This window comes from Anabrus simplex, chromosome 7, assembly GCF_040414725.1.
Source record: "Anabrus simplex isolate iqAnaSimp1 chromosome 7, ASM4041472v1, whole genome shotgun sequence".
Classification (NCBI taxonomy): domain Eukaryota; kingdom Metazoa; phylum Arthropoda; class Insecta; order Orthoptera; family Tettigoniidae; genus Anabrus; species Anabrus simplex.
In genome coordinates, this window is record NC_090271.1 from 219,046,308 (window position 1) to 219,068,365 (window position 22,058).

The following is a 22,058-nucleotide window of genomic DNA, read 5'->3' on the forward strand; positions in this document are numbered from 1 at the left end:
ACATTGAAATTTTAACCAGTTTCATGAAACGTCTATGCAGGTTACGACCCCAGTACACACAACAAGGTGCATGGACTTTTGTCCATGACAACGCTCGCCCACACACAGCCAATATCGTCAAACAGTTCATGGCAAAAAAAGGGGTGGTGCAACTTGAATATCCCCCATACTCGCCAGATCTCAATCCTCCAGACTTCTTCCTATTCCCACGACTCAAACTCGCTTTGAAAGGAAAGAGACTTGACGATATTCCTGACATCCAGCGAATGTGACGAGGCTTTTGAACACCATCCCAAAGGAAGCCTTCCTGCAAAGTTTCCAGAACATGGTATCGCCGATCTCAGCAGTGCATAGTTATGGGAGGGGACTATTTCGAAGGACAGTAAAGTCACTGTCGTGCATTGTTCATCTATGTTGATAGTACAGGACTACTCACCGAACTTTATTGTCACAGGTTGTATTTTTCACACATTTTCCTGAAGACAAATTATCACAGAAATTACAAGTTATCCATGTTGATGGCAAGCTCTGCTTTTGACTATCTTCTTGTTACATAGATTTAGAGTACTGTGTTTTGTCGCTCCGTGTTCTCCCCAGAAATTTTCGTCAACCGTGTTGCAAGAATGAGTAGTCGGGCAGGGAATACTGCGTAAAAAAGTATGATAAAATTTCAATGTACTTTCCTCAGGGCAATAAAAATGTCAGACAGGTAAACATTTAACTGCAAAACTGAACTATTTTAGTGTTATCACAAACCAAACATAACACAGTACTTTGCACTTCCAGTGTTCTGCAGCTCGTTCACAATTATGTAACGCTGAGCCCTACCACTCAGTTGCTGTGGAGTTTGTGACGTCATGCGGAACAGAGTGCCCGCATGCGATTCCACGCCAATACAGACACTGCTCGTGCACGACACTGCATGATTATCAAGCTAAACTCCAATGTAATGGATGTAATTATGCTGACAATATTGAAGATTTTATCATTGAAATAAAACAGTTTTATAGTATTTATTACATATCAATTTGGAGCACCCAGTGACTCAAATATGTATTAATATTATGTGACTGGCACATATCTAGGTTATGTTACCCGGGCGGTTTGTAAAAACGAACAGGGTGGTGCGCCCATTAAAAAGGTCCTAGGGAGAACACTTGCTGATATAGAACAAAACTAACGCAGCAAAAATGGTCAGTAACCAAGTGAGCATTTGTGATATTTCTTGGGTAAAACCCAGTCCAAAATGTAGAACTGGAACCTATTTATGAAATCTAACTTCAATTAAATGATATTAGTATGATATATGTATTTTTTAAATTCAGCTATTGCTAGTAGACAACATTTAGGTATTAGAAGCAATGCAACTTAATTACCTCAGCAGTTTCCATGAATGTGGGAAGAAATAACAGATCTTGCTCATCAGGAAATTTATCATTTGGGTGAACAAGTTCATAATAACTACAGAGAAAATCATACAAATATTTGAATGGCAGAAGGGGCTTAAAAAGATCTCTGGAGCATAGTGCCAGAAGTTCCAAGAATATTAGAGTACATTTAAAGGTATGGAGGTAATGCCTTGTATTATTATTATTTTTAATTTTTGTACGTTCATTGTCTCCATATTTTTATTTATACATAATATGATTTATTAGTACATTGAAGAGTAAGACAATCATTAGGCTTTGATCACTTTGATGACATTTCAAACCTACTTACAAAATTATATATACCTTAACGATCACAGTGTTAAAGAGGAGATGTTCAATAAATTTCCAATTTCTTTGTGATCATTTAAGAAAAGACTAGGAAAACAACAGACAGGGAATCTGCTACGGGCGACTGCAGTAAATGCAGGTCAGTAACAACTGATTGATCTTGCCTGTTATATTAATGGAATATTTATGAGTATTTCTTAATTACAAGTCACAGACATATTGTGCTTGCACCCCACGGGTCAGAAGGATGAAACTATTCGTCTCTTTCCGTAAAGTCGTCAGAGCTATAGTACGGCCTGTACATCACAAAGGCAGTGATAATATGCATTACTATAAGATCTCAACAAGAACTTACAACAACTGCTTTTAAGACTTCTGTTGTGATTGAAGGCAAAACTCTTTCATCATAGTCTACACCCAATATTGTGTAGATACGGGGCAACTGGTCTGGTATTGGTCGAAATAATATACGTAATGTAATATTTACATTCTGCAAGTCTGTAATAAAAATAAAAAATTATTAAAACATAGAATAAAAATACTATCTAGGAAACAAGTCTGGTGGCATTATTAGACATCTTGTGAAAAAACACTAATTTAAAATTTATCATCAACTGTCACAATTTTACAATTTAAAATATATATTTAACTGCACTTGAAATGCAGCATCATCATAATGAGTATTTGCTTGTTTAATTTACATGCCCAATTCTTTAAAGACAAAAGGAGAAAATGTACATCTCATGCATCTTCCTTCTCAAGATGTTTGCTCTAAATAGTGTGTCAGAACTACCAAGGGGTGTAAAACATTTACTGTAGAATTCCAGATGTCTTTCAAAATAATGATGAAAATCAACATTTCTTTGATTCCAAAATTTTAACTAACAGTTTCCCTTGTGCAAACACACTGGTTAAGATCCAGAATCGAATGGCTGTATACCAGATTAACATAAGTTATGAATGCTTAGTAAGGTTCAATTATCTTGCTCTAATTTCTAATAGATTTCCTGAATTCAAAGTCAGTTTTAATTATGGAATCTGGCACCCCTACCCTCCCATGTGTAATGGTGAATAACCTTAGGCTTGAATAATTAATTTGCAATAGCAAATCCCATACTAACACAGAAGTCCAGAAATCGCTTCCTGATCCCATTAACTTCCGTATCTTCCCTACATATATCCATTACCTCCTCGTGATTTTCATTGAAATCGCTCATCACCACTGTATTAGTTGTTGGCCTTGACTACTAGAGCACATAGAGCTTCATGAAACTTTCCTCCACCCTTTTGTGCATTTTCACATGAACACACTGCAACATTTCTAGTCCTAATTCCAGCAACAACCAATTTGATCTGCTTTATTTGTTCAATCATATGCTTAACAGCAACTATAGCTTGTGTTATGGTCTTCCCAATTAAAAATCCCACTCCACGCACACTGTACTTTCCCTTTTATTACCTGTTAAGAGAACCTCATAGTTCTTTTACTTCTTACCATTTATTCCCTTCCCTGAGTACAACCAACTCCTAGCATGTCTAGGTGTATCATCTAAGATCATTCAACCAGTTCTACTTTCCCTTTTCTTAAGCCCCTTTGATACCGACAACATCCTGTGGAATTCTATTTCGTTGCCAAGTCCTTGACCTGTCAAATGGAAGTGGGACGCTATTCCAAAGCTTGCTACACAGTCGAATCACATTATGACCACCTGCTGCTAGTATCCAGAATAACCCCACTTCTACATGTATCTGGAGCCCTGCCGTCTGCAGTGTGTCCCACAACTGCTGAAGGGAGCATGGCAGAGGAGACAGATGGCAAACACAATGTTCAAGGTGGTCCCACAGATGATCATCTGGACTGAGATCAGGGCTGTCTGCGGGGGCCAGGGAAATCTTCAATGTGCTCTTCTAGCTAAGTGCCGACACATCCACCTGTGTGGCAAAGTGCATTATCGTGGTGAAAGTTTACATCCTCCTGAGGAAAGACAATCAGCATGTACACGTGAACATGATTGCCGAGGATGGAGAAGATCAAGAGGGCCTACCACAAAGATGATGAGATCTAAGAACACCACAAAAGCATTCCTCAAGACCATAACATGCACCCACCACCTTCTATTCGTCCAGTAATGGTTTCAAGGTGTTTGTTTTCTGACGTTTCTCGCTGGACATGCTAACGTTCATCCGTTCTATGCAGCTGAAATCATGACTCGTCTGATAAGGTTAACCATTGCCAATCACCAGTGGTCCAATCACCATGTTGTCGTGCAAATTCCAGTTGTTTACATCGATGCACCTGTGTTAGCATGGGTGCAGTCACCCTCACAGTCTACTCCAGAACCCCGTTTGCAGATGGGTTCGCTAAAGCGTTGCAGATGAAATGTGTCTGGATGCCCCCTGGTTTATTTGGATGATGAGTTGTTCCACTGGAGCCTGTTAGTTGGGTTTCACACACAGTCATATTCGACGTTCACCTCATATATCAATGGCGCGTGGAGCTCAGCAGTTTCAAAATTACTCCCAAAGGTGCCATTCATCCACTAACAATACAGTGGAACTTCCATTCTTCGTTTTTGGAGGGACCACGGAAAAAACGGAAAATCCGGGAACGAATGAACCATAAACAATTTACTAAACATCAGAAATATGAAATATGTATACTTATAATCTTACGAACACCCCTAAACCAAGTTTCCTCTGAAAACTTGGTCAAATTCCTTTGAAAACTTCTTTCAGTTCAGCAACTTTGATCAGCCAAACTATTCGAAAAATGTAATACCCGTAACGCCAAGCCAAACAACAATCGACCACAAGTAGTTTTTCATTCTCTAATCTAATAAAATAAAGCACATTAGATACAAAAGCGCTCAACATGATGGCAAAATCCCTTTTTTTTTTTTTTTTTTAATCTTCCATTGTAATTTGGTCACCGGCATACTGTTCCTAGTCAGTTTATGGAAATCTTGTACCCGTAAATTAGGCCTACATCGACTTTTAAAGGTTACGCTGAACTCGAGAATATGGTTTCAACAGTATCAATCCTCAAGTTCTAGAATGCATTATATTTAGTTCTGCCAGTCACTAATCACAATCAAACTGGAAAGAGAAAAAATATCATTAACACTTCTGAAATTATCTACGATTATTCGCGACCTTGCGCTCAGCTGGAAAGCGCTCTCGCTGTACAAGTCGGTACGGTACGAGTTCAAAATGATACAAAATTAAATGTAATGTGCACAAATAAAACGACTGCGGTTTTTATAACATTTTAACACAAAAACGTGAAATTCCCAGTCTTATATTAGGACGAAAACAGTAATAGGCAATGCCAAAACCTCCAATGGCTTTATGTATGTAAGGTGCAACATCTGTTCTGGTCCCGATAACGTAATCGTATACGATCATATTAAATTTGTGTTACTTAAGGAGGAGCAGTTTCGATTCCTGCCTGAAAGCCCAGTGACTATACAGTGCCCTGAGGGAAATGCCGAAAACCAGTTTGGCGATACACTCGAAAAAAGTAAAAAAAAATAAAATAAACCTCTAACCCTGGGCATCATATAGACGTTTTGCAAGTACGAACATTTGACGAAACTCATTCCGCCTTCAAATAAAACTGTCGAAATGGGCTCTGTCTCCTTCCAATTGTGGACACACTCTGGTTTATGATTTCCGAGGATTCTCTAAACAATACTACCCGAATGCGATGCTAAGATGATCCCTTATGCACGTTCACCGCCGATCGCTTTTCCAGAACAGTACTTCCTCAAATTACCGCAGTGACGGGACGTCAACACCAAGATCCGTAAGTATGCCGTAGCCGTCTTTTCGTAAGATGCAGTTTCTTGAAAAATGCGTGATCGAGGATTTAGCATTGATGAGACTGAAATTTCTGGATGGTTGATCCGGGAAATCGTTTCTTCGAGGAACGGATAATGCAGGATTTTTACGTGATTTAATTAGGATGCTTGTGGGACCACGTAATTTGAACGAATAATACGGGAAAATGTAGTTTCCGGGAACGTATAATCGAGGTTCTACTGTATACCTTTACCCCTCACCCATGTGAACAGTTAACGAACGTCTCTGTTTCTGAAATGCTGCCCCCTTGGCCCGAAAACAGATGATCATCCTTTTTACAACTCTCTTAAATAATTACCTGAGAGCAGGAAGTGCAGCCCACATGACTGGGTAGCCTCTATGTTACTTGCTACACGTTGCATGTGGCATGTCTAGTGGGTGATATCTTATTCACCATCAATAAAATTACTCTTTTTCTCAAAATACCTAGCCTAAAAATATGTATCCTCATATTATACCTGACAAAAGAAATGCACTGACAGCAGTTGCATAAACAGTCATTTGTGAATTGGTATGGTTACCAAATGTGTCCAATTAGATGGTGTCAATACATTTCTTTTGCACCCTTCGAAAACCTTTACTGGGTTTGTACTTGCAATTTTGGAATCTGATTCACAGAAGGAGCTAATTTTTGCACTGAAATTGTGCATTAGCCCTATACAGTACTTAAATATTTTACTATCTACTGTACCTAACAGGGACATGAAGAGAGGACCACAGGGATAAAAACAGAGCATATATTTCATGTTACCTAGGAGTGAGTTTGCGGAAATGCCAAGCGTCAAACCAGGGGATGTCCCAAGCTTCCCAAGAAGATGAGTAAGGGAATCCCAGAAGGAAAAGAGGGCTGGAGTTATCTCGACAAGTCATTTGTACAAGTAGATAGGCTAAATTTTTCACAATCGACAATCCCTACAACATATCCAAAACAGCTTAGCCAACTTTGTTTCTGAGACTGCACAAATTAGGGATTTTACTAATTTGACATTGAACATAATTTCAAAAGAGTGGTTCGTTATCAGTGTACTTTGTAAGGGTTTGCGACATCCTTCATTACGATGATTTCCTACAGAAGAGACATCCTGGTATATAACCATAGAAATTTCCAGGGGCCATGTGGCTATTCTCTTTACAGTTACTTCAGACTGGGGAAGAACTCGGCATCAGTAGAAGAAAGAAGGGAGATAGATTATAATTGCTAAACGTACGAACAGATTTGATCCGGGATAGTCTTAAACAGCGTATATCTGGTCACCTGAAAACAAATCAACAGTGGAAGTGTATTAAATAAGAGGGCTTAAAGAAACAATCCCAGTGAAGTAAACGCGAATGCGGGAAATGGATTTTTCGAACCCGAGTAACAAAGGTGAAGGTAATTGCGGTAAGCGCAATTAATATGGGATAAAGAATCTGGTGTGAGACTGAAAAATCGTATTAGAATGTTTTCAAAACGCTCATAAAACCGAATGCAGAACAGTGCAGCGTTGTAACATAGTGTATATGAACTGTGATTTTCCAGAACCAAAGATAACCTTGTGTGCATGTTCTCCAGTAACTCACATCTGGATACGCGCACGACCCATCGCCATGAATCGTCGAGGGAGTGATAAGACAGTGAACCAAGGATCCATGACGTTCAATGCCAGTGAGATGCAGAGTTAAACCATCGCAATGGAATGGACTCCCGAGGACTTGAAGGATGACTAGAAAAAGGCTGAGTACACAATGCATCTATTACTGCATGATCATGCCGCGCAAAGATAAATGAAATCACACACAACATATATTCTTCAACTCACCTCATATTTAACACCACAAGCTCTACTCAACCTCCCACATTTTCCTTTCGAATTTTAATATATGAAGTTACAACCAAGTCTACCAGCTAATTATAAATATAGCTAAAGTTTTCTGATGAGTACCTGTCCTTGCTCCTAAGTGCTTCAAAAAGTTTGTCGTCTTATCTTTTCATATAAGACTAACACCTTCAACAGACGAACAACTTTGAATTTTATCCCCTCTTTAACTAAATTAACACAACTGTCGAAAGACATAACACCACAAGCTCTACTCAACCTTGCACATTTTCCTTTCGACTTTTAATACAAGAAGCTACAACCGCGTCTGCCAGCTAATTATTAAAATAGCTACGTTTCTGACGAGTACTTGTCCTCGCTCCTAAGTGCTTCAAGAAGTTTGTCGTCTTATCTTTTCATATAAAATTAACAACTTCAACTTTGGATTTAAATAACTACCACTAAGGCCCAGTTTCTTCAACGAATGTTAAGTGTTAACTCTGCTGTTAAGGAGACTTTAACACATCATTTAACAAAATGGTCGTCTCACCAAGAATTGTTAACTCTAACAAATTGTTAATACTTGTGTTAAATTAACCTGGCAGCAGCCCTGTGTTAAACCTCTTAACAACTGCTAAAATTTCAAAATGGAGGCATGTAGAAGACATACGTTTGAAGCTTTACTGCTGTATGAAGACTATTTATAAACTGAAGAAGGCAAACTACGACCCATACTAAGAAATAACTACTTTCTAGAGTTGCCAGAAGATATATTTCTAATTACCAGCCATAATGAACAAGATACTAGACGATATTGAAAATAGGTTAGAGTTTCCAACAGTGAGGACAAATACCATGAGGCAGGATCCGCTTTGGATTACATGGAGGTGTTAGAACACTAAAATGCGAACACATTTTACTCAAACTTGTCAGGTTTGCAACCTAATAATTTCCGAAAAATGTATGAATCCCCAGATTCTAATGCTACACCTATATACTTGACAGCTGCAATCCTAATAAGTGGAGCAGTGGCCGAGTGGTCATCGTACTTGTCTCCGAACCACAACAACGTGAGTTCGAGTCCCGCCGTAGACACACTTTTTTCTTTTTTACAAATGAAATCTGTTTCAGGGAATGTGAAGGTAAAATGCGAATAAAATGAATAATCAAATTGCAGTGGAACATTATTTTCTACCTCAAATTAATATATATAGAGAGAGAGAGAGATCCAACGTTTAGGCCTGTATTCATTTCAGGTAGAAAAGAAACTGTACTGCAATTTTTATCTTAAAGTTCACTCAAATATTAATTTGATCTTCTTCTTCTTATTTATCCATTTACCCTCCAGTGTCCTGGAGCTTTAGACTCTTTGTCGGGGATACAAATGGGGAGGATGACCAGTACCTCGCCCACGCGGCCTCACCTGCTATGCTGAAGAGGGGCCTTTCTGGGGGATGGTAAGATTGGAAGGAAGCGGCCGTAGAAGCGGCCGTGGCCTTAACTTAGGAGAAGTGGGAAACCATGAAAAACCACTTCCAGGATGGCTGAGGTGGGAATCGAACCCACCTCTAATCAGTTGACCTCCCGAGGCTGAGTGGACCCCGTACCAGCCCTCGTACCTCTTTTCAAATTTCGTGGCAAAGCCGGGAATCGAATCCGGACCTCCGGGAGTGGCAGCTAATCACACTAACCACTAAACCACAGATGCGGACAGGGTCTGGCCTCTACTTGTCAGATATTATGCTTGAGACACTTTTCATGTAATTGTAGGCGACTGTGTTCACGAGTGCAAGAAAAAAAGTGTGTAGAATCCTATGAAGAATTCCTGCTGCCACTGCAGCATTAACAAGGCATTACAATATCTTCCCCGCAATAAAATAATGCTCGAAAACCATTCAAAACATGTCAGTTATCACATTTTCCCGGTGATAAGAATGTAAGAATAGGCTATATCGAATGTTGTGATATAACAGTCCGTTCTTTCATTATTTAAGCACATTCGCATGATTTTAAATTAAAATTAAATGACATAAAAACTCGCATTCATCATAACACTTTTGTCGCCTCTTACTTGACATGTTTACATCTTATCGGTCTCCGCTAACTATAACCTATAACAATGTCAACCCTGTGTCTGTGTGACAAAATACTATTTCAACACACCACTAGGAGCGCTTTATGTAAAGAAACAAAAGACGCTCACTGCCAAATGCGTTCAGAAATCTCACTGAAATGTGTTAATTTGTCTTTAACAATAGTTTCTAACAAATGTTAGAAATGCGTTCGTGAAACAAGGCACTTCTAAACAAAGTGTTAAATTAATAACAATTGTTAGTTAACATTTGTTAATTAAAATTTAACATACAGTTGAAGAAACCGGGCCTAAGAGTGACTTTTATCCTAAATATTAAGCTATTATAAGCTCCTTACACCATCTCCAGAATAAGGCACTATATTTACCAGATTTCATTTCAACGCAGCAATTTACATATTCTTTTTTAACTTTTAACTAACTATTTGTTACCACATTTAAAAACAAGACATTCGCAAAGATCTACAATACGGATTGATTATAAGACTTTGTCATAAAAGTACTTATAACTACTATATTCTGACCTTCGATAAAAACTACGTATAAGAACTATCAGGATACTGATCTATCTTTCTTTCAGGTAGGCTGATGATCCCCTCATTATGGGTGAAACATGACCCAATATCCAATATGTTAACAACTATTTCTTAAATTTAAATAAAAAACTCTTATGTATTGAACAGGTGGAATTTATAATCTAGTATTATTATTTTACTTTCATCCAATTGAGCGAAGTGTTGTTGCATTTGAGATGACAGTCAAAGTAATCCTCTTCCACATGGCTGCGTTTAACCTTCAAATCGTTAACGATCGAAGACTATGATCAGAAAACAATCTTTAATAACCCACTGGTCCGAAATATATGGCTTCATCTGGCATTTGTTTTAGAAAGAGAGTGATCTGCAACCAACTAGAGGGAAGAATAAAAGCAGATGAGCTCTATAGAGAAACCGAAGTAATAGATGGTATTAGTGATCACGAAGCTGTTCTTGTCGTAGTTAAAAATAAATGTGAAAGAAAGGAAGGTATTAAAATTAGGACTATTAGGCAGTACCATATGGCTGATAAAACAGGCATGAGGGAGTTTTTAAAAAGTAACTATGATCGGTGGAAAATGGTAAATAAAAATGTAAACAGACTCTGGGATGGGTTTAAAGCAATTGTTGAGGAATGTGAAAATAGGTTGGTTCCATCACTTTCTGAATCAGCTGCCCTTCCCATATTAACATATTTTCTATTTGTTGGTCGTGCTTCCTGTCGTTCGCATTACCTTCCCAATTGACATTTGGTAAATTGAGATCACCGGCTACTATCACATTCCTTTCCATATCATTTCCAACATAGCTTATTATCTTATCAAATAATTCTGAATTTTTGTCATAAATACAAATAAATAATAAATATTAGCGGCTTAAGGCCCGTGGACACCCAAACAAAGAAAGAAAAAGTTGCAGCGCTGCACCAAATGTGGTAAATGAAAACCAACTTTTAAGTGATATGAAAGAAATCTTTAATAGAAATTAAAATGAGAGGTAACTATTATCTAAAACTCTGGCATAAAATATTGTTCCTCCATAGAACGTTGGCAACAGGATGAAAATATGTAAACTGTTTGTTAAGCAAGAAAACGTATTATCGAATACACTAATCAGAACTATTCAAGAGAGACATGTAAACATTTGAGATATCTTTTTCCGATATGCCTGTATTGTACGTCGTGTATGTTCGGGTACAGTGAAAGATATAGGCTATCTACTGTTTGTAAAGATGAGGGTATTAAAAGGCTTGTCCCTTTAAAGGGGGTAAGGAATGATAAGGATCCACTATATTGTAACAGAGAAGTGAAGAGACTAACAAGGAGGTACAGGTTGGAACGAAATAGAGTTAGAAATGGTTATGGAAGTAAGGAGAAATTGAAGGAACTTGCTAGGAAATTGAATGTAGCAAAGAAGTCAGCTAAGGATAACATGATGGCAAGCATAATTGGTGGTCATACAAATTTTAGTGAAAAGTGGAAGGGTATGTATAGGTACTTTAAGGCAGAAGCAGGTTCCGAGAAGGTCATTCCAGAAATCATTAATGAACAAGGATAGTGTGTATGCGAGGACCTTCAAAATGCAGAAGTATTCAGCCAGCATGTCCATGACCTTTAGGCCGGTTGCCTTTTAACTTTACCACAATTCATTCCAATTTCTACCAAGGGCAATTTCCAAGGTCACACGAAAATAAAGGTAGAAGCTACCCAGGTTCATCATAAGGAAGAAGATTAAAATCAGATTAAAACTTGAACCAGGTGTTAAAGAATGTAAATACTCGTTTAACAGTAATTGGATTAACTTGCAAGAACTTGATATGTTTTGTTAATAAATAGCCAACAAGGCACCTTTAAATAAGAAAATGTAGACTTCATTTAACAAATAATAAAGGAACTAATCCGTAAATATCAACAAGGAAAAACAACAGTGACCTCCATACCTCAAACAAGATAAGTAAAATATTGATTTAATTGTGATCGATCACGCGTTGCCTCCGATAGAGATTGCAGCATCAACATAGGAATATCATCTTCCAGATCACCAGGTAATGCAAGCTGTATTATTTCCTCTATGGTAATACAGCTGTTCGACTGCCGTTCGTGAAGTGACCTTCGGCAAGCGGAGAGTTACGATTTCTTCCAATTCTTCCCCGAAGTTTAACGGACGGTCAGAAGGTGCGCGAAAGGTGTTTATGTTACGCTACAAGTTAGGGAACATACGTCAGAAATACGTCACAACTGACGTGTTATAACGTTAAGCGCTTAACGAACAAGTACAGCGCGAAAACTCTCTAATAACATTCAAAACTCGTCTTGTGGTTAACACCACCACACTTAAGGTTTTAAGCTCTACAAAGTGATCAAGACTTATTTAAACATTTGTAATAGTTTTTCACCTTTGTTTTACAATTGACCAGTAGGGTAAAGGGGGCTAAGAGTACGCACTATACACAAAATCACTTATAAATTTTTAATGTTTGGAATAATAATCATGTACATTTGACTTAATATACATTGTCTATCGGCCTACATATATACGGTATCAAAGTGTTATTAACATGGCACAAAAATCGTAAAATCACAAAAATAATGAAATATGTATTTGCGTACTCTTGGCAGAACTGTCGGGTAAGAGTACGCGATGAATCCGTCTAAGAGTTCGCACTTAAGAAATCATCTAAGTGCAACGATCACACACTAAGGCATCGATCCCTTCATAACCAGAGCATTCCTCATGCCACCACTGATCACAAATACAACACTTCATCCATTCCTCGGCGAAATTTTCACCACATCCAGCGCAATAAGTTTCTTCTTCCTCTCTCGATGTAATTCGCTTTTCATTACCCTCTGCTGTTCCTGATGTTGACTGTTGAGAACTTGCTGGTTTATCGGTGCTACTTTGCTTTGAATATTTCAGAGTTCTTTTTGTTTTTATCCGACTCTTTTCCGTTGCTGCTGTTAATTTTGTCTCGAGCTGTTTCTTGTTAGGGGAATCAGAAAGAATTTCAGACCTTAGACCTAAATCTCTTCTTTTCCTTGTCGACTCGTCCGCTCGTTTGGGCAGGGGGTATAAAGGCCGCATACTGACCTGCTCTGTGAATTCTGAGTTTTGACGAGCAGGAACTGTAGGTGGTGTTGTCTGAGTTTGAACAGAAATCCTATTTAGTGAGCTACGTGGTGGAGAATTCGACTGATGAGGTGCAGTCCCGGGCTGTTTTGGCGTAACATTTTGTGACAAAGTCTCACTTTCTCCCGAGGTCACACACTGTGCTGGAATCTCTGTCACTGTGGCTGGATGGTAATCAATGTCTGTAAAAATATCTGGGTTGTAGGGGAAAATTCCAGTGCAAGCAAAAGATTTCTCAGCCAGAGGAACTGTTGCAACTTTACTGTAGGCTCTTCTGAGAGACTGGTTATGACAGACTTGCGTGTAGGTGTCCCAGGATTGGCTACTATGTGTTTGACTACTTCATCTGCATAAGTAGATTTTAAGGGCCCAAGGAAACACCTGTCCAAAGGTTGAAGCTTATGAGTGGTGTGTGGAGAAATCGAAAGTGTTATATCGTTCTTTCTACAGAATTCCACTGCTTGTAGTGAGCAATGAGAACTGTGGTTGTCGAGGATCAAAAGCATCGGGTTGTCATTTGACGCCTTAACATGTTGGAAATGTGGAAGCCAGTTATTAGCAAAGAGATCAGCATCCATATAGCCTGTATCTGACATTAGGGTGAGTGAAAGAGGTAGTGCTTCAATCGTTTCCTTCCCTAAACAAGGCGAGCGTCAAAGAGTACGCACGACAAGCGTGTAAGAGTTCGCGCGTACTCTTGGGCTTCCAACCAGTGCGCACTCTTGGCCACTTTGCAACAGTTTTAAATAATCATTGCTAGATCGCACCACTTGTCAAACAAGCAGACAGCATGCATACCATCAGCGAGGCTATAGAGTGCACTACTTCGTGATGGACTGAAATTACCCCTGGTATGTGTTAAAAATTAATGCTAGTTAAGTAAGGAACCAAGAAAAAAGTTCATTAGAATGTACTAATATGATATTTACCTGTAGAAATCAAACCACTCTAGGTAAAACCACACACTTTTGGGATACAGTCACGATCGCTAATAACTTCACTGCACGACCGCCAAAACAGAACTGCAGTGCTCCCAACTATACGAAAACAACTATGCGTACTCTTAGACGCTGCGAACTCTTAGCCCCCTTTACCCTAAGTCCCCAACTTGTGCAAATATTTTAAGAATGACTTTCTCCTTAAGCATCATCACACTTTGTATTTTATCGAACTATTGTTATTTTACTATTAAAGTTCTACAGATTGTATTTTAACATGTGTATATCTTTGTTTACTTGCCCAATTTTGGCTGATGACGTCCAAGACATTGAAACCAGTACCAAATAAATAATGCTGTGATTTTGAGTTAGCAGCATACTTTGTAATGAATAAGGTGGATCAATTGCACTCTTCTTTACTGTCTGTTAACACAATATCTCCGTGTCCCCTGCAGAAATGCTCAAACAAGGGTTTACAGAATAATTCTTTTCTTCTTCGTTTCCATACTGAACTGGGAATCATGACGTTAATTCAAATTATGATCTTCACACGACCGCATTGTTGGCTTCGAAACCACCTGAATTAAGCCTGTTAATTACCGCAACTTAAGAGAACAAGATTATTCTTCCCACTGATAACATATGTTGCCTTAAGATTTACGCACCTCAAGCTGGACTATTCTCTTGTTTATCAAGACTCAACAACTGGAATACCTTCTAAAAATGTTATGTTTTATGGTCAGACACACCACATTTCAACTGGTTATAATCTAACGGTGACTTTATAGGTGCTGTCATATGTTTAAGGGCCTTATTTTTTGGTGAAATAAAACTGCTGATGTCGGTGTTAAAACTAACACGATTTCGGTAGGTATTTCGTGAAATAAATTGTCATACTGATCGATGTTTCTTGTGAAATATTCCTTATGGTATGGGGTAAATCTAACTAATTTTGTGATTAGGGGTTTTAAAGTGAACACTTGTAATGTATTAAATTGTTATTAAACCTTAGAACAACCAAATATACAAAATGTTATAGAAATAAATACCGGTAGGCCTATATAAATCACTGAAACCTTGAAACGAAGTTAGGTGGAAGTTAGGAATTTATACATAGCCTACACTTTTTTGCCGGTCATGTGGTGTAGGGGTTGCGTGCCTGCCTCTCGCCAGGAGGCCCCGGGTTCGATTCGCGGCCAGGTCAGGGATTTTTCTCTCAACCTGAGGGCTGGTTCGAGGTCCATTCAGCCTACCTGATTAGAATTGAGGAGCTATCTGACGGTGAGATGGCGGCCCCGGTCTCGAAAGCCCAGAATAACGGCCGAGAGGATGTGTCGTGCTGACCACACGACCCCTCGTAATCTGCAGGCCTTCAGGCTGAGCAGTGGTCACTGGGCAGGCCAAGGTCCTTTCAGGGCGTTAAGTGCCATGGGGTTTGGTTTGGTTCTACACGTTTTTACATTATGAATGACTTGTCTCCAAAATAAAAACTACACATGGTTTCAACATTATCAGGATTCAGAGTTGTGTGACAGTCAGAAAGTATATTTTTGTAAACAAAGCAGCCCCTTTCACTGACCACATTAGACGTCGGAAACCATAATGCTTGCGAACACTTGGTGCAAATTTACTGCGGTCTTCTATCGAACCTCCTAAAACTTCACTAACAATGTCTTCTTTCTTCTCTTCTATCAGACGTGCTTTCACTGCATTTTGCAAAGCCATATATCCCTGGAGGATATTTATGGATATGCTGGTGCTGCCCGGCCGGGGATGAGTAACTCAGACAGTTAAGGCGTTGGCTTTCTGAGCCCAAGTAGGTAGGTTCAATCCTGGCTCAGTCCAGTGCTCAAATACGGCAGCCCCGTGTTACTAGTTTTATTGGAACATAAAGAACTCTTGTGGGACAACATTCCGACATCTCGGCGTCTCCGAAAACTGTAAAAGTAGTTAGTGGGACGTAAAAACAATAACATTATTACAACTCAACCAGGCGATTTTTATTTTGCTATTTGCTTTACGTCGCACCGGCATAGATATGTCTTAAGACGACGATGGGATAGGAAAGGCCTAGGAATTGGAAGAAAGCGGCCGTGGCCTTAATTAAGATACAGCCCCACCATTTGCCTGGTGTAAAAATGGGAAACCACGGAAAACCATCTTCAGGGCTGCTGACAGTGGGGCTCGAACCCACTATCTCCCGATTACTGGATACTGGCCACACTTAAGCGACTGCAGCTATCGAGCTCGGTGCGATTTATTTACAATAGGCCTACTAATATCGTCATATTTTATAATAAAGTCAGTATTATTTATCTTTCCTTTTATATTCATCCATGTCCTCATGCCAAGATTAATCCAGTTTTTCTATAGAAATGCTGGTTTACATGAATGCTTTTGTTGTGTCTATTACAGATTACTCTCTACCACTTTTCAACTCCTTTGCGATGTGTAAAGTATCGCCGATTGTTATTTGCCGCTTAAAATTATGTTCATTTGCTTCATTCTTCTTCTTTTTGTGTGTTTCTGATTCTCTACAGTATTTATCGCACGTGTCTCTTCGTTTTCACGTAATGCGAACATTACAGTACTTGCACATTAGAATCTTTCTTGCAGCATCAAATACATAGAAAGCCTCACTGTTGTATTCCTCGGCCCTCGGAAAAACTGTTGTGACTTTAGTTTTCAGCATTTTTGTACTTTAATACTGGACATTTGCTGATAAAGTTTCATAAGTGGCGAACTCTCACTGCGAAAGAGTATAATGCCCACTGCTGTATCTACAACCGATCTTGCTACGAACACAACGCCATTTGCTGTAATCGATAACAGATATCGATTTTTAATGACTGCCTCAGAGATCGCGCAACTGAATACACATACCTCCGATACACAGGGCTCATCGCTTTGTGTGCATTTGTGTAGAGAATATACAGCGCTATCAGTCAACTGAGAAGGAAACTACTATAGTCAAGTTCTCAGAAGCATTTAAACGTTTATTGGAGATCTTTTCCGATATGATTTTGCATTTTTCGTACCAAGTGGGGTATATTTCATAATTATTTGCGCGATTTACGTAATAAATCAGATTTCGCGATAATTCGCGAGTTCATTTCGCTAAAATACGTTACCTACAAGGTCATATATAGGCTAGAAAGAAGATATGAAAAATTTCGTGCATATCGTTATTACCAAAAAATACGGCCCCTGCATATGTTTTAGATGGTTATATGCACCATACCCTTAGCACTTTAATGTTACATTTAAAATTTGCCTTAGTAGGTGCATTTAAATGTTGTATATAAATACACCTTAAGTTCTACTAACCTCAAGCTGGACTACTTTCTCGTGTATCATACCCTAACTATTGTTACCTTCTCTGTTTTGCTTTCATTAACTTTTGACTATTTAGCTTTCAACATTAATCCTTGTATTTGCTGCCATGTGTTTTATATTTCAACTAGTCATAGTTTAACATTTGTCTTGTAGGTATTATCATGTGTTATATATTGTTATTCTAAGTTGCATTTTGCTCAATTGATTTGTTGGCTGATGATGACGCGCAATGAGCGTCGAAACTAGTACCAACCTTCTCTAAACATTATGTGATATATATTCACATCAATAAACATTCATGGTATTGAAAAGGTGGACGTTTAACATTTTCATTTTACTGTAATCCCAGTTCAATACGGAACAAAACGAAGTTTCTAACTTTCAATCATGACTGAGGCGTCGTGACTATCATAAAATTCAGCTATCTAGCCGATGAACCATACTGAATAAACTAACCTCTAAAATAAGTCATCCACTCTGCGCCTGAAGTGTATCACATTTTTATTTAACCCCTTCAGTGGCGGGTTCTGGCAGACCTCCTGTGCCAGGAAAGTGAGATTTTTTCGGAGGAAATTATTTATTTTCAGGAAGCAATGAATGAGTAACAATTATTAAGGGAACACATTCATATATTATTCAAGGTTAATAAAAACTTACTTTACACTCTATTTACACGTTTTTTTACAGTAGGCCTGTGATATGGTTGTATAAAATATTGGTGTTTTGAGAATACTGTCCTATGAGCAATACATTTTTATTTCAGGCTTTTGTATTATTCCCAACAACACTAACGCAATAAACTGCCGAATTCATAAAAGTTAGTTTCTTTCCAAAACTGTGCCCTTGCATGCGGAGATTTATTTATTTACTTTTAGCATAGGGCCTATGAATTTTTTTCGGTCACTGTCAAATTTAAAATTTCATCCGTTTAGAAACAGTTGTTTAATTTCTCATCATCAATCTTAGTATTTAAAATGACATATATCATTCATTTTTAGTTAGATGACACCTGTCTGCCCTATCCTTTAAGCCCACTAGATTAAAACCCAGATTATGACCCTGTAGATATCATTGCCGAAGGACTTAAGGGACTGGGACGGATGCACTACATTGCTCACAACTTCATATAACTTGTCTGTCGCCAGCTACCTCTCACTGAAATTGTAAACCAATGGATGTAATGCTTCTTCCAGTGGAGACCACATTCTTTTGTTTCAAGAATTAAAAATGCCATGTCAGAGGATGAGTAAACTGTCCAACACTATAGATTAATATTGATATGGGTCACATTGGAAGCAGCATTGAATAGTATGAAGATATAATGCTAATTCAACTTCCAGCAGTCAAGTCTTACAATGCTGGAATGTAAAATTACGAATCTTCCCACAACATTAATTATTTTTATGTAAACAATCCTCTGCAGTGTGCTATAGTTTTCTCAATAAACAATCCTGCTCCAAACCCTGCACTATTTCCACTGACATTTGTTAGAGAGCATCTTAAAATCTCTTGCCTTCTCTCTATCCCCCAAGGATGGTAATCTTGTTTTATTTTCCTTTAAAGTAAGTACCACCAACTTCTCCCCCTCTTACCAAATATAAACCAATTCCTAACATGTTCAGTCATTTCACTTTACTGATTCACCAAATTCCTTCCATAAGAGAGAACAATGAACAACAATTTCTGAAAAATAGTCATTCCTATACTGCTCCACACTAAATAATATGGAGGATTGTATCATATCTCTGAAATTTAAAATTAAGCATAAATCGAAACAAACCTTTGCTCCCAGTAATAACCGGAACATTCCTTGGCCTGGAACGAATGTCAAATATAATAGGCCTCTGAATCCAAGGAATGAAGAAATGTGTTCCTTCTCCAACTACCTGATTCTTGACACCAGCAAACCTATCAAATATAACAGCTCGGTGACCTCCATCAACTGAAAAAATAATAAATTATTACATACCAGACAAATCACTTTACAGTTCCATGCAAATTAATCAGTAACAGGTTTCTTTCTTATTTACATATAGCCTACTAGCAGTTATGGTAAAGAAGCAGACCATCGCCAATTCACTTGTATGTGCTCTTAAATGCTATTAAATATATTCATTAAGGTGTGACAGAAAAAATAAGGTGCAAAAATATTGTGTTCTTGTACTATTACTCAAGATATAAAACACTGAACAGTGCACTATATATGACTACCAGAGCACGTGTCAAGTTTACAGGGTAACTGAGGAGTGATGACATCATACTGATGATATAGAGCATTACAGATTTAATATTCAAAAAAGCAAGTCCAATTTTTTGCTACTGCATATGCATGGTGCATTTGATTAATTAGCATTGATTTGCTTCATAAACAGGGTTGCCAACATGTACTCTATTAAAATGACTGAAATACCATGAAAACAGGTGGTGTATTGAATATTGTTGGTACTACTGTCAATACTGTTTTACTGTGTCTATCTTTTACTTTTTCAAAGTTTGAAGCTTTGATGGTTTGAACACTATGTGTGTTGTTAGAATTGAAACACTGTAGAATTGTCATGTAAATACGTAATTTTTTGAGGTGTAATTCACTTAGAGTGCATATGAAATGAAAAGAAAGTGTGTTACAAGTGTAATTTTCCACTGGGGGCATAAAATGAGCAATTATATTTTCAACAAGAAATTTGAGATTTGAAACCTTCTATAAATTAAATGTTACCACATTACAACAATATGGCAATGTATCACCAGTTAATTAGCCCATTTGAGAAGATTCAGCACAATAACTGAAAAACATTACTGATCATATCATTTACAAAGTCATTCCACCTACTCAATACTGAACAATAATTGCAATGTCTATAAATAAATACAGTGATAACATATTGTAATGTATTTATAGACATTGCAATTATTGTACAGTATTGAGTACCGTAGGTGGAATAACTTTGTAAATTATAGGTTATCTTAATTCAATACGGAACCAATAATGAAATTTATAACCTTGAATTACTGATCATGGCAATCACAACACCAATACTGCCATTTCCTGCCTTTTGACAAGAATAAGCACAAACAGCTGTCTTAAACTTTATTGCTGTGAATTCTCATGCCGCTTAATTTTGTGGACGTTACGGCTTGTCTACAACAGTTAGCCTCGCTTCTAACTCAGATAATAACAGCGCTTTCACCAAAAAAAGGCAGCAAGGGACGTAACATTAGGGAAGGATGGGCGCAGCATGCGCTATGTAGAGACGTTATAGGCACATCTTGTTCTACCGTGTACAGAACTGTTAAAAGGTAAGAGTGCAATGATCATTTTCTCGTAACACAAGTTCTCTGCGATTGACACACAACAGCTGTGGAGGCCAGAAATCATTTGCAACAAGTACAGGGCACGAACATCAGCAAAATGACATTAAACACTCAGGCCGGTTCGACGCACATATCACGCCCACAGGACTCTTACTCGTTCAGCCGGTTTGACATACCAAAAATGGGCGGTGCAGGCAGAAGTTGGAATGCCTATTACTCACGTAACACTGCTGCTTCGTGGAATTTGTTTTCATCTTATGAATCAAGAAGTTACGTACTTTCATGCCATCTCTGTTTCATAATTAGAACTAATAAAAAATTGATTGATATCTGTTGCTTTTGAATCATATTAATGAGGGATAGAACATGAGATGCCCTCTATTCAGTTTCAAGGTATTGGTTTTGAGAGGTATCACGTCCTTTCCTGCCATCTCGAGAATCTTTTGTGAACTATATCTAACTTGAAAATTCTTGCCACTAATGAACGGGAAGCACCAAAAGCAAATACTGCACAGATATTTTTTGCTTCGCAGGCTAGCAGCTACTCAGTCGCAGAGGAATGGCTGGGCCATCTCATTTTCTTACGGGCACGGAGATTATTAGTTTGATAGATGACAGTAGTGGAAGTGCTGTATCGGGAAGCGATATTTTTGGTAGTGATATGGACAGTGTCTATGCATAGCAAGAGGTTGCTGGAGAAGTGGCAGACAGGGCAGATAAAGAAGAAATAGCTTCAGCCGTAATAACTTGTCCGCTGTTCATTGGTTGTGGCGATAGGTAGATGTCGTCACGAACACACAAAAGATCCCCTTAATGGGCATGCCAGGTAAAAGAAAGCATTTTGCGTCCAATTTAGATTTTTTTGTTGCTATTTTTCTATGACAAAGTGATTGACCTAATTGTTCGAGAAACAAACAGGAACGCGGCAGAGTGTATACTTTGCACTTGATATGGATTTAGACTATGTCCACTCTGATGCCAACCCAATATGAAAGGACGTATTTGCTACAGTGATAGTCTTTCTTTTAGGAACACTTGTATTTTATTTTATTCATTTCTTCTTCTTCTTCTTCTTCATTTTGACCTGCAGTGGACCACATTATTTCAACCAACTGCATACCTGAGCTTTAATTCTTCCCCAATATTCCTACATTCGCATTCTGTGATTTTTTTTTTCATCAGTCCACTTCTTGCCTGTTTTCAACTTTGACTTTTCTTGGAATCGCTGGTATGCTCGAAGTTTCTTTCGGAGTAGAACAAGTTCTTGGATGTGTTCGTGTGTGAACTCAAGCAATCACTACTGATCTGCATTTAGGGCAGTCGCCCAGGTGGCAGATTCC

At 38.3% G+C, this 22,058-nt stretch overlaps 1 protein-coding gene across 3 annotated transcripts in view; it reads right to left on the reverse strand.

The window, feature by feature from the left end:
* Positions 1 to 22,058, reverse strand: part of Phb1 (prohibitin l(2)37Cc) — a 57,026-nt gene that overhangs the window by 29,415 nt on the left and 5,553 nt on the right. For all 3 annotated transcript variants that reach the window (XM_067150862.2, XM_067150863.2, XM_067150864.2), the window contains exons 3-4: positions 19,187 to 19,348; positions 2,074 to 2,216 (exon numbers count right to left, since the gene is read on the reverse strand). In XM_067150862.2, coding sequence (XP_067006963.2) covers positions 2,074 to 2,216; positions 19,187 to 19,348 — 305 coding nt within the window. The remainder of the gene's footprint in view (positions 1 to 2,073; positions 2,217 to 19,186; positions 19,349 to 22,058) is intronic.